The 14,142-nt window shown below is 40.2% G+C and overlaps 1 protein-coding gene across 4 annotated transcripts in view; it reads left to right on the forward strand.

The window, feature by feature from the left end:
* The window catches only part of RASA3 (RAS p21 protein activator 3), a 177,219-nt gene that overhangs the window by 133,112 nt on the left and 29,965 nt on the right, over nucleotides 1-14,142 (forward strand). For all 4 annotated transcript variants that reach the window (XM_021414541.1, XM_021414548.1, XM_021414551.1 and 1 more), the window contains 2 exons: nucleotides 8,839-8,919; nucleotides 11,640-11,712. In XM_021414541.1, the coding sequence (XP_021270216.1) occupies nucleotides 8,839-8,919; nucleotides 11,640-11,712 (154 nt within the window). The remainder of the gene's footprint in view (nucleotides 1-8,838; nucleotides 8,920-11,639; nucleotides 11,713-14,142) is intronic.

Raw genomic sequence — 14,142 nt, forward strand, 5'->3', positions numbered from 1 at the left:
GTAAGGCTTCTGGTCTTAGTCTCTCACCTCTTAACGTTTTACTTACCTCATAAGCAGATCCCTGTCAGTAGACTCAAAAGCTCTTTCTTTGAGTGATTCCTAAATTGCTTTTTTGGTAACTTTTGCCCTACCATGTATCACACTTGGTCTCTGAATGAATTTAATTCGTTCCAAAACTAGCTTCTTCATTTTGTCATCCTTCCTTTTGTATTATTATCAATCTGACTAATGTTAGGAGATGTTTGTGGCCTCAGATGACTGGTGGAGGGGAAAATCAGGACATGCTCTTGCAGCTTATTTTGTTTGCTTATGTACTCATGCATGTACATGGAGACATCCATGAGTGTCCTGAAAGGTGTTTATGCCAAATGCAAGTAGTTCCTTCCTGGATGCAGATTAAACTTGAGCAGACCTCAAGTCAAAGATCACTGCAGTTTGCTTTCCATAAACCGTACTTATCCCATACTGCACACAGTGCATTGTCTCGAGGCCAACTAGTGTTACCAAGCAAAAGGACACGGGAGACTTTGGTGTCACTAGCCAGCTTCATTAAACAGGCTATAACAGCCTTGCTATGTCTCAGACTTGCATGCTGTGTTTTGGTCTTTGGCCTTCTTTCCTTCCTTATCTGCTGTACAGACGGTATCTCACTTCTTCCATTTCGTATTGCCTTAGGCTACTGTCAGCTGAGCTAATGCTGTTGTTGAGGCTCTAATCGTTGTCAAGGCTGCATATCATAATTGTTATCAATTTGTGCTTTCCTCTTTTTACATTTCTCACCATGCTGCTTTCACACAAATGCTTCTGCAGCTGCCTTGATGTGTTGACCTGTTCTTTGGCTTCCTGCCATACTGTGTCAAATCGATTTTTTTTCTCTTTCCTTACAGGAATCAATATAGTTCTGTCATTAAGCAAATTCATCCTTTCCTGTTAGCACCTACTCTTCTGTGTTGCTCTTCCCTCATAATTTTTATACACTAACTTCTTTGCTGCAACTTATGTTTGGGTCTTCCATCTCCTCTGAAAATCAGTGTGTGCTACAAAATTCTCCTCCTCCTTGATTACCATTTCTCTTTACTCTCCCATGGCTCAGCTCTTGCTCCCTTGTTAATTGAGGCTGCAAGTCAGAGAACAAGGCAGGAGGAGATGCTGATGTCAGTGCCAGTAACAGTCACTAAATCAGTGCAATTCAGAATTTTGGCAAGCTTGTGTTTTTGCTGAAGCCCTCAGGGTACTGTCACTGAAGATAATTTTTTTTTTTTAATATATTAACCTAACTGAAAATGTTTCTGAAGTGGCTTTTAGGGAACTTGCAGCTCTTCTGTAATTGTCTCAAAAACCGGATGAGCTGCTAATGAATTAACTTCTTGTCCTGTGAGAACAGTAGGGCTAACACCCACTTTTAATTCTGTTTTCTTTATTTAGTACAGAGTACAGATGGTGCTCTGCAAATGTATGGTTTCAGAATTCTTTCTAGAACTGATATTGGGAAGCAGTTTTGATGGTTCAAATTGCAGAACAGCTTCCATATTAATAGCAGGGAAAAATCCTTGTGATTTTAAACTACTCAGAAATGTTTAGACTTACACTGACATGATACTTTTTTTTGCAGTTTATTTGAAGTGATCATGGTTTGAGCAACATATATATATAAACAGTATTTCTTCTTCATTATGTTTAATGAAATGATTTTTTGCAGTGCCTGTAGTTTTTCTGTGGTATCTCTAATATTATTCACTTCAGCTTGTAGAAACAAGGGCTGCCCTCACTACTTTTTCATTGCATTCTAGGTATTATTAGTTGGCCTTGTATGAATATTTGTTCCTGTTTTGCTTTAAAATTTCCCCAGTAAATATCTTGGAAATAAACTGTTTCTCAAACCCAAACAATTAAGTCCTCTTCCTGTGCTCTACCTGAAAGAAGTCACCATTAACAGTTCTGTGTTAGCAAGAGTTATGTGTGCAAGATGGAAGTCCTGCACGTATGGAGTTTCCCAGTTAAAACCTAAAGCTCACTGCGGTGCTGCAAAGACGGTTTCAAGGTTTCTATTGTGCTTTTGATGTGGAGGCTTTGGATGGTATTTTAGAGAGGAAAACCAAAGTAGTTACCTGCACAGCCTGTTCCTGTGTCCTGGATAAGCTCTATCAAGATTTCAGGAGCTGAAATGGAGATGAGTTTGTACATACAGTATGTTATGTATAAATGTTTCAGAGCCAATGTATCAAAGGCAGGGCAGCATTTCTTTTAAGCAAATACACTGAGTGAACTGCTTGTCCCAGGTTCAGTTCTGTCTTATGTTTGAAAAGGACAGGATTTCGTTTAGTGCCCCAGATCTGAGTGGCAAAGTGAATCGTCACATGAATGGCAAAAAGTAGCTCCAATTAAGCTCCTATTAACTCTCTCAGAGGTTAAGGGGATGGCATGTGTTTTGTTGTTTGTAAGCCAGAACATGTTTGTTCATTAAAAAATGCAAGCAACAAAACTTCCTAAAGGAGAGTGGTTTTCATAGAGGGGCCTGCTCAAGAGAAGCAGTGTGGATGAGAATTCATTAAAGGCTCTGGCTCCAGATTTACAGGAGAAATGAAGAACTGTAGTGCAGAAGTGGCTTGAAAAAATACAGTGATAAAAGTGAGTAATGATATGTTTTGTTCAGGATTGCTGTATCTATTGGGACTTTGTCCCATCCTTTCCCAAATTCACTCTAGCAAGCACAGCCAGTGGTCATCAGACACTGTATAGTACTGTAGCATACTATATTGGAAAAGGACATAAGATGAAGGTGAATGAGGACACGTCGCTGTGGGCTGTAGATAATTTCTGGTATGTTAGAACCACTTCCAGAGGCAGCTGGTCAATTCCTGGTCCAAAAAGCAGAGAGGTGAAAAGCATACTAAGAAACCATGTTTGAAGTGAGCTTTGCTAGAAGCAGATCACTTCCAAAAGTAAAGAATAGGTACTTTTGAAATCATCTCTCACTAGTGTTAACTTAGCAGGAGTGAACATGACCTTCTGGCTTCAAGTGTTCAACCAGAAGACATAAGGCTGGACTCATACACTGATGCTGTACTGTTACCATCCTTATTCCCTAGGGACAGGATCAAAGCATTGCCCATGTATGGATTACTATGGAAATTTTCAGGACACTGAGGCTAAATTGCTACCGTGTTTTAGATAGTGGATGCAGAGCGTCATTTATCACCAGATTTGAGTAAATTGTGAAAATGTATGCTATGTTCCAGAAACCATAGGCCACTTGGTTAGCATAGTGTCAAAAAAGGTTGAGTGTTTGTTCAGTGCTGAACACAGATCCAGCAAATTACTATTCAGAAGCTAACAGTTCAAGATAGAACGGTTGGTCATACCGAAAACCCAGGAAGCTCTGGCTACGTCTGATGAAGAATTGCAAGTGCAGTCGTGCTGTGGTACACTCTCCTGGCCTCCAGAAATTAATGATTCAGGGAATTCCTGAGCTAGATGTAGTGTCCTTGAGTGTAGTAGCTGTGGAGGCAGATGCATCCAGGTAAAGCCACTTTAAAGCACATGAATATGACTGGCTTAGCAAGGTCTTGGTCCCATGCAGATCAGGGGAGTAAGGAGAAGGCACTGAAACAGTTCCTGCTTGCAGTGCAAGAAGGAAGGTGATTCACAGACCTAAGAGCATCAACCATATGCCAGCATAGCTATGAGATTGGCCAAGGTATGCTTGGAAGTCTGTCATGCTGTGATAACCTCAAAGTCGTCATGCAAGTCTGCGCTGAAAGAAAAAGGACATTCAAAAATGAACTGGATGTGATATGTTTGGTTACCCCAGAAAAAGTACTGTGTAGTTTATATGTTGCAAGATGATCCTATGGTTGGTAGGAAAAAAAAAAAAAATCTAGAGAGAACTAAGAAAGTAAGTCACAAACCCTGAACTTTGGAATGTCCCTTACCAAGTAAATACCCAGCCATAAGCCAAAGATGCATTCTTTGGATCACAGTCATGACAAATCTGCCACAAAGTCTTCTTTTAAGTTGATAATTCTCAGTCTAGTCAGACTTGCCACACAAATCACTGGGTATTCAAGTTGTGACTAGGTCGCTAGAGCAAGCAAGGAGGAGGGAGTCTCTTGACATCAAAATGATTCAGGGAAGAATGTGAGTATAACCAAAAAAAACTCAGATGAGACAAAGCCTTGAGATAAAGGAGCTCTTTATCTCACTCATATGAAGTGGTGGAACAAGCAGATGCTCCAAATAAAAAATAATAAAATTTGCTGGGCATTAAGGTTTATCTTAGGAATCTTTTGCGTATGTGAAAACAATTAAAATGCATGGATTATGTTCACTGATAGACCGTATAGAAAAAGTGTATTTTCCGTTGAGGAATTGCAATGAGAAAACAGTCTGATTTGAAATAAGGGAATGGGAACACTGTAGTGTTCCTTAGGTTGAAGCTGAGGGAAAAGCTGAGCTGCCTAGGTACGCTGGAAGTACCTTAGGGTGCCATTTCCTGAGGAAGTGGTTTGATCTGGAAAGCTGTAAACGCAGCTGTATCCCTTCTCATTCTTTTTCTCCGTGTCTGCCTTTGCATTGGTTGCATATCCTGGCTCCCAAAGATGCTTGATGACACATGTGCATCCCTGACTAATCAGAAAGCCTATAATTTTCAAATAATTTTTGTGATTCCAAGAAAGGGGTGTGGAACTCCCACAGACTTGGATCGCTCTGATGTTACTTGCCTGTGTTTGGCCTGATCTTGAGGTATGCTCATGTAAAGGCTCTCAGAGACTATAGCCTACAGCTCTTGGTTGGCAGCCCAGAGGCAGGAATGCCTGAGCGTTCAGCTGAGAGCTGCTCAGTCTTTGATGAAAAATCTTCTCTTTTCTCAAAACCTTCTGCCTCTGCCTCTCTCTCGACTTCTGTAATCATGTAATTCAAAGGCAAGGGGACATGCTCATGGTGTGTTTGGGTTTGAGGTTTTCTTTTACCCTCTGGGAATTTTCCAAAGCATATTTAGTCTTGTGAAGGTTTGGTCATGAACCACATCGAAAACTGAAATCTCTTGTTCCTTGAAACCTGTTAATTTTATAAACCACAAGTAAAATATAGCAGGCAGCTGCGTTAAGAGTTTTCCCATATGACCTACCAGTAACCTTAGCCCAGCCCAAGCGTGCGCTAGCTGCAAGGGATTGCTAACCGTATCCCAGCTGGGCTCTAGACAACTAATGAGCAGAAACTACCAGTTGGACAGAAAAGGGTCTAGCAGTCACCAGACATTTTTGCTCTGGGGGCTGATGAGTCAACTTGTAATTTGTGAATAAGCTTGATAGCCTAGACTTTTTTCATTATCTTGATACATATATATTAAATTAATTCTGCAGATGATTTGAGCAAGAGCACTAATCATTTTTACTGTCTTTTTTCACTGCTTCCTAGTCTGTCCACCACTTTAGTAGAGAAAGTATTATACATATTTTTTTCTATGTAATCCAGATATCAGTATTAATAATATGATACCAGTGTGGGAGAATTGGGGCTTTGTTTTATTTTGTCTCTGAGTAGCTGTCATTTTGTTCTAGCTCTTTTCCTTTTTATACATTAAAGCAAGTATTTTGGTTACAGATCGGGAGAGAAGGAATGTTAATTTACCTAACAACTTTCCCATGACTGAAGAAAATGGCCATAACGAAAGCAGGTCTAGAATTACAACTGCTAGTTTCTTACAACTAATGAGAGCATGTTTGTGTTTTGCTGACTTTTATTGCCTTTCCTCACAATACTTAGTAAGACACAAGAACCAAAATGAACCTTTCTCCAGACATGGCCTTCCTTCCTCAATGTCCTGTCTTCAGTCTTTTGCCTGCTTTCTCTGACATCCTTTAACAATAACTCCTTTTAAAATTACCTGAAAGGCTTTGAATACCATTCATGTCAGTGTCTGTTTCCTGTTTTTCCACACTTTGTTTCTTTCAAGGTTGTTTTTGCTTTTCTTATTCCCATTGCACAGAAAGAAACATCTTACTCTAAGTCATCATGACTTTAAGGGAATATCTGTGTATTCTGATTTATTTGGTTGGTTGGTTTGGTTTCTGCTTCTTGGTGTTTTTGTTTTGTTTTGTTTTTTCTTTTTTTCCCACAGAACCCAAAAAACTACCCTACCGTTTTAAACACGTCTCTGGTCTAGCCTAGAGCTGTTTCTAATATTTGCTGCTGAATGATGCTTCAAATATGGCATGGCTGTTCCAGTGTTACACCCTTCTTGATCAGCAGTTTGGGCATTCCTGAACAGGAGGAGGCTTCTGGACCGTTACACTTTTGTAGCTCCCTGCAAACCTGCACTTTATTATTTGTATCGTCTCACTTTGAAGCCCTGTATTCTTTTGGCTTCTGTGACATCCTGTGACGATATGTTTCACAATCTCATTATGCATTGTGTGGAAAAAGAACTTCCTTTTGTTTATTTTAAACCTGCTGCCTGCTCATTTCATTGTTTGCCCCCTAAGTCTTGTTTTGTGAGGAAATGTTCTTCACATCATTCATGATTTAATAAGCTGTTCATGAATGGATAACTTCTGTCTTCTGAGATGAGTCATACGAGCATGGAGAGCACACCAAATCCGGAGTCGTTCTGTTTTCTACTTAGTTTTTTAGAGCACACCAGATTCAAGATGCCAGTGCCCAATGTTACTGTGTTCTGTCTGACCAGCTAACGATACTGCTTGTTGATGTAACCATTGGTGACAGCTGAAGTGATGGTGTTTGAGTAGTATCCACAAAAACCATGAAGGTTTTTTTGTAGGTGGCAGTATGAGAGTAGACCCTATTGTTGTGCATGTGTATAGCTAGAGTATGCTTGTGTGTATGCATAACTTCACGCTTTCCAGCACTCAGACACATCTCTGATTTTAATCTGTAGTGCTCTACATGTCCTCAAGTTTAGATCACGCTGCTGGGATCCTTTTCTATTGCCTACATATTCTGAAAGGACTGCTTTTATTAAAACAGAAATAATTCGGTCTCTGAACATGCTTTCATTGTGTAATTTTCAAATAACTCTTCCTGTATGGATGAGAGCTGGCTTGGAAACCATTCATGAACAGCAGAAAATTGGCTGACTGCTAGAAAGCCATTGAGCTAATGTTTCATTTCAAGGAACTTAAAGGCTGCCTTACGGAAGCAGTGGAAGGGTGTGGGTTTTGATGCTGACACACAGCGTGCAGTTCTTCTGTTCACGTATGAATGTGTTCAAGCCATCCAGAAGAATGACCAGCAGGCATAGTCACAGAGTGTTTCTGCTGTGGATATAGTGTTGTTGGGATAAAGAGTACTGGCAAAGAAGTGATCTCTCCTGCACTCACAAGAAAAATCGAGCTGGACCTGACTCTTAAAGACTTTCTGCTAGTACTTAAGGGTTTTCCACCTGCACTTCTTGCTGCTCTGCCTGAAGGCTACAGCGTGGTGCTCCCCATAAATGTTCTTTCTATTCATGCTTACCTTTCTTGAATTTAAAAAGTAGCATTTTTCTTTCAAATTGGAATACCTGGCGACTGTTTGTATTAGGCCAGTTGTTTAGCCTTTATTCTGGGGATCCTAGGTCAGAGAATCCAACTGTTAATATAACGTACTACTTCCTCTGCCTGTGTGTGGCGCCTTAGAGTGATCTTCAGGCTTTTTGTACTTGCTGTGTGAACCTATCTAGATCGGATTAGGGCAGAACTTCCTCTGGTAAAAGTAGATGTCTGTATTGAATCCATCACTGTAGTCATCCCTTTATGCAGAGTAAGTAAAAGTTCTGTGGTTAAGCCGCCTATGAAGTCCACACCATATGTTACAAAATATTTCCTTTGTGGATAAAATTGTGGAACACTGTTACTGAATTTTGTCTACTGATTTTTTTTTTTAATCAAAGTTGCTGTCATTGGAAGCAGTAAAACAGATCTTAATTTTTTGCTGATTTTATAGCACCCGTAAGTGTGCCAGATATTTTTCTCTGCAAGAGTAGTGCTACTCCCTTGTTTGAAGCAGAACTTGTTTCAGGAGGGAGAGCCCTGGCACTACCCTCACTGCTTTTATTTTCAATTGGTGCTTCATTCTTCAGTAGGTTTTAGCTTTATGGAATATTTTTTCATTGGTTTTGTGTTGTTTTTTTTTCCAAAGGGATGTTGAAATCAGAGTGTGAAAGTGCAGATTTCTCACCGTGGCTTGCAAGATAAACCCATTTGTTCTGTTTTCTCCCTGCCGTGTCTGTTCTCTGACTTCTTCAGTGGAGAGCTGCTGAATGTGTTTCTTTTTTCTGTTTTGTTATTTGAAAGTTTAATGGAGAAAGATGGATAAGAGATGCTGTCTCTGGGACTACAGTTAACACAGCCTGTGCCAAATCTTGTCCAAAGAGTGAAGACCTTCACAGACATGATTCTGATAAATTATTTGACTGCTGCAGGGATATGTGTGTGTGATTTTTCTTTTTAATCCTTTGTTACAGAAAGAAATTCTGGCTATTACTGTTTCTGGTGAATAAATTGTTAGAGAATTTTCAAATGTTGACAGTTCCCATCTTGACGGCATACTCTTTTTTTCATGAACCTTAAGCTGTTCTACTTGAACAGTAAGAGTCCTTCAAGTTAAGGTTTCTCTGTAATTTAACTTTAATTTTGTCCGTATTAAAATTACTATTTAAGACCAAAATACGTTCTCAAGTTTTAGGTGTAAATTAGAGGCTCGTGCTTAGCTACATTTCAGTTCTCTAGTAAAAGATATTGTGAAAATGGAGCAGGATAAAGATGCATTGCTTTTATTTTCATTCCAGTCTCTTCCTATTTTATTGATCTGTTCATCTGTGGTATTTTCTTTTTACAGAGTTTTAGAATGCCAAGGCCTGCCCATTGTGAATGGGCAATGTGATCCCTATGCCACTGTTACCTTAGCAGGACCCTCCAGGCAAGTATTGCTCATACAAAAACTACCATTTTGTAAGGATATTTTCTGTTTCCTTTGTCTAGAAATCTCTATTCTTAGGTAGACAGAAGATGTAGACAACACTGAAATTAAGTTATTTGTGTGTATATGTATGAACTACTACAGTATACTTGAGTAAGTAATCTGAAGCTTACTTCAGTTTTGTTTTATGTAAAGGTCTGAATAATTTGAATATCTTGGAGAATGTAATTTGTGGTTAGGTTTAATTTGTGCATCTTCTCACCTCACAGTTGGAGGCCATTTTGTAACAAATTTATTGCCTAATTTGGGGTAAGGATGGGAGAGAAAGCTGAATACATCAGCATCTAGCAGAACATGCACATTTGTATGTGAATATTTAGGGTTTTTTATGCTTTTGGGGTGTGGCAAGTTAAGGTATATGTAGAAAACCCTAGGTAGTTCAATCCTGTAATTTGATGTGTGTGGATACAGTAGCATGGATAAAATTTTAGATTCTGCATAATAATATTCAGTTTAAATACTGGATCCAATTTCCTGTTCTTTTACAGAATTTCTCACTCTGTTGAATGCCACAGTTTTGTCTGTGACATATTAGAAAAAGAACACATCTCTCCTCTGAACTCAAAGAATTGGATTTTGTGGCATAGACATATATTTAATGTTTTACAAGAATTTATTAACATCAAGATAAATGAGATGCATTCTTGACAAATACCTTGCATGCAGAAGAGTCTTTGAGGTTGCTCTGTATTCCTCATTTTTCCTAGGTGTCTTATGTCATACGTACCTTAATGAGCAGTGTATTTAAATTGTATACTTTGACTCTTTAATCATATAATTTGCTTCAGATGGCACTGGTTGTTAATATAACTGAAACTATATGGAGATCTCTTGACGACTCTAGTATCCTTGAATGTCCAAACTTTATCTGTTCCCACTCCCCTACCCTGTCTGAATAATGTGTGACAGCTGATAAAATATTTCCCTTTAAAATAAGGAGTGCATCTTGTTCCTATCTGTTTTTGTTTCATTTTCTGTTGGGGAGAGAAGGTTTGCCTCCTATCTTCAGCAAGCAGCATGCAGCTTATTCCTATCCAGTGCTTTAATTGCCCAATAATTGTGCCTGCCTTAATCGTCTCCCGTTCTACATCCTGCTTCCCAGTCCCCTCCCTGATGGGCTTATCAGTAAAGAGGTTGATTGGCAAGTGTGACTGATGAGATGGGATAGGCAATCAGCCCCATGTCCTGCAGGCGATTAGTCTCTTATCTCTCATCTCCTCCTAGGAACAGTGAGGTATTTTTAATCTGTGTATCATTCTCTGGCTTTTTCATGGCCTCCCCTTTTAGGAGAGGGAAAGCTTTTTCGCTACTGTATTTTATGCAGTGCTGAGCATAAAAACATCAACAAATGCCCTATTGTTTATCCTGTAGTTTGTACTTACAGTGCCAACAGATCTCTTGGCTGGAATTGGTTCTGGGAAAGCACTGTATACTTGTGGGCTGGACCTTTCAAATCATGCCGGAAATGTGTAGTGGCACTAGAAATTTAACCCAGCCTTGCTTGCCCACTGTATATGTATAAATTCAGTTAATAAAAACAGTTACAAGCTACCTAAGCAGCTTTGCTGCATGAGAAATGAGGGATAGATTCTGGAATGAAATGATTAGTAGGTCAGTTTTCCACTTGGTTGGTGCAGCTCTCCATCTATGTCTGTTTTATCTGTGCCTTGTTGTTGCTGGAGAGCTTTAGGGGAAGATGTGACACAGGACAATACAGTTTCTCACTGGTACGTAACTGGAACAAATTAAGCATAGATTTTTAGCATTTGGTAATCATCAAACAGCTGTTGGCTGGCTGATGTGGAATACATTGGCTGGCTCTAGCCCAATTACCAAGCAGTTAGATGTCTGTATTCTAAAATGCAGATACAGGTGGAAGATGCTGCCCAGAGACAGATGAATGAGCAGTGCTAAACTTTGTCAGGCCGATTCCCCAATGGTTTGAGGGAGGTGTGCCATGTGTTGTTCCTGCAGAGCAGTAGAAATTAGAGACTTCTGCTCAGCACTGCTCACTGTAATTCAACAACATACCATTTACTAGGGGCTGTTGTGGCTTCAGGGAAGAGAGTGGTATATACCAATTAAAATCTGACTTCTTAAGATTATAAAAAGTGAGGCTTTAAAAAGAAGCCTGAAGACCTTCTGTGCTCTACTGTTCCTTTGAAAAACTTCTTCATTCTTGAGAGAAAATGGTTTTTTTGATTGTTTAACACCACTGAAAAGCATTCATTGATTCCTCAGGCTAAGGTTATGAAATATAAAATACAGAAATATCTATATAATTCCTCCTGACTCCTGTGCTCTTAGGGTATGAGAAATTCTTGAGTTGACTCTCCCCTCAAATATTGCTGTTCAAAGCTCCATTCCTGCAAGTCATTTTGTTCAGACATCAGATGCTGCTGGATCAAGAAAGTAAGAACATCAGAGTTCAAGGACTTAATTTAAGAAAGGGTAGCAAACTGTGAATACTGCCACTTGAGAGAAATAGGCTGCAGTGAATCCTTTCTTAAACGTGTGCATGTTTGTATGCCTTGCTGTGCTGGAGCCACATGGCATGCCAGTTTTACCAAATGAGTGACCATTTGTTCCTCAGTGGCTCTGTTCTAAGATCACACTTCTGCTAATGTTTTCTTACACTTTTTTTTCTTTTCTTTATTCAGATCGGAAGCCAAAAAGACTAAAGTTAAAAAGAAGACCAACAATCCACATTTTGATGAAGTGTTTTATTTTGAGGTTGGTATTTCAAAGGAATGGGTGATAAGCTGAAATACTATACTGTAGATAGTTGGCACGGCATCCTGCTCCATGTTGTGCCAGCTGTCTTCTATGAAGGCTGTTTCAAAGCAAAGTGCAGGGGAAAGAAGTATCCAGGGTCAGACTAGATGTCTGCTGAGGCAGCAGTATGTTGCTTCAGCCCAGGTGCTCTGAAGGAGAAGCTTAAAGGTGGGCACTTCTCCTGAATAGCAAGCTGTACTCAACCCGGGTATAATTCAACCCAGATCAGTTTTGGGAAAGGAGCGTTAAGAATGGGCTTTTATATATGTATATATTTTTTAGCTTGTGGTTTTACAGCAGCTCCACCCTTCTTTTCCAGTCAATGGGAGGAAGGTTGTCTCAGAGGAGCAGTGAAAACAGAAGAGGAAAGATACTTTTTAAAAAGAATGTTTCAGCAGTCTACCAATCTGCTGTAATACTAGCACACAAAGCCTCTACAACTTTATCTAACACAGAATATTTTCAACAAGTCCAGTTAAGACAAAGTATAACTCTTTAAAAAAAGTGCTGGTTTTGGTTCTTTTTGGCAAAAGCAGCAGTAATTGTGGTCTGTCCTTATGTATATGTGCATGGGTGTATAATACGGATGCCTGTTGAAACTTTTCATTCTGTCTGAAAAGTATGTGAATCTTTCTCTTTTATTTTTCTCTTGGACATTTTAGTCTTGGTCTACACTGAATTGTTCTATCTCAATAGATACCTCAAAAAGCTATCTGGAGTAACTTAGTGAAAAGCCAGAATAATACAGTGCAGTTAGCATGACTGGAAAGCCCTGTTTATTCCTATGTCTTGCATCATCCAGGTTGCATCCACATCGGAAGCTGCTGGCATAGGAATGGTACTAGGGATGTGATTTCAAGTTAGTTTTGGGGCACAGGCAGCCATGTTAGAGAGGAGGTGTGAGGAGAGTTGAACCAGACAAGCACTGTTGCATCATGTAGATACGAAGTGCATGCATCCTGCATGCAGTGCCTGTGAGGGGCCTTACTGCTGACATCCACCCACTCTATACACTGCTGTCTTTGCTTAGAAGCTGGCAGTTGTATCAACTGATCTGAAGTTGGACATACCAACGGCAGTGTGTTCTTGATGATGTATTTGAGGAACAGATACTCAAGTTCATTATTGGCACTTTCTTCCTGCCCGAATGAGTGGAAGCCCTGAGGCTTGGTCAGGATAATCTTGCATCCAATAATCATCAAATCTCTCCCTAAGGTGTAAGTTCACTGCAGCCTTACCTTTGGTTAGCACTGAGCCCTTATGGGGCTCACCTAACTCATGTGGCTGTGGAGGTGCTGCGTGGGTTGGGGAAGAGAGAACCTGTGGTATTGAGTACTGAAACTGCACTGTGGTGTCTGTATTCAGGATTTCAGTCTGTCACCTGTCCCTGAGCTGCAGCCTTTGGCAGTGAAACAGGAGTAATGCTCTGTGTTAATAAACTAGGATGAGCTTCCAGATTCTTAATGTAGACAGTTCTGGAGGTGTCTGACAGTGAGAGCTTTTTAATGAGCCTAATCAAGGAATTCAGCTTGTATACCACAAAGCTTCACCTGTCTGATTCCTCTGCCTTCTGTGTGCTGCAGAAACAGCGAACATTTGGTATTTAAACACTGAACTTGGCAGATGGTGCCAGATGGGGAGAGGAAAGAGAGGAGCAGAAAGCACCTTCCAGCTAGAACTGTGGAAGGGGGCTGATGCCTTGCTTTGCTTGCCCTTATGCTGAGGACTGTGTTGCTTGCAAGTGTCTGCAAAAGCAAAACTTGAACTGGAACCCGTACCCTCACTGTCCTGCTAACTCAGAGTAAAGGGTTTTCTGTGTGGGTAAGGACAATGTCTGAATCAGCCAGAATAAACATACCCTCAGTGCAGAAAGAACCATCATAAATTTATGTCATTTTGAGTAGTTAGTATATGCCAGGCTAAATGTCTCCAAGGATCAAGGTTCAGTAGCACTGCTAGGACTGGGAAATGCATTCACTAATGAGACGTGGGCAGACCTGTAGCTAACCTGATTCCCGCAGAGCTGTGCAGATTCATGCTGTTGACAGACGTATCATTTACTGCTTCCAAAGAGTTTCATCAGCTTTCCTGCAGTCTGCTAGCACAGCAATTGGCCATGGCTCTAAGGAAGAAGAAAATCTGTAGAAGTCAGTGGAGACATGCATTTCTTCCTGCCGCAAAATAGATTTAATTAGCTAAATGGAAAAAAGCTTATCGTTGGTTTGGAAGATTTAAGGGCTTACTTAAGGGTGCTACAAGTGAAACTTGCACCTGATGGTTTGGAGCCATTCTCACCACCACTTCAGCTGCAGCAGTGAAGGGGCTTAGAGTTCTGTACACAGCTACAGGGAAATCTCCCACTCATGAAGAAGGAGGTAGTGCTGGGAA

Source organism: Numida meleagris, chromosome 1 (assembly GCF_002078875.1).
Source record: "Numida meleagris isolate 19003 breed g44 Domestic line chromosome 1, NumMel1.0, whole genome shotgun sequence".
NCBI classification, from domain to species: Eukaryota; Metazoa; Chordata; class Aves; order Galliformes; family Numididae; genus Numida; species Numida meleagris.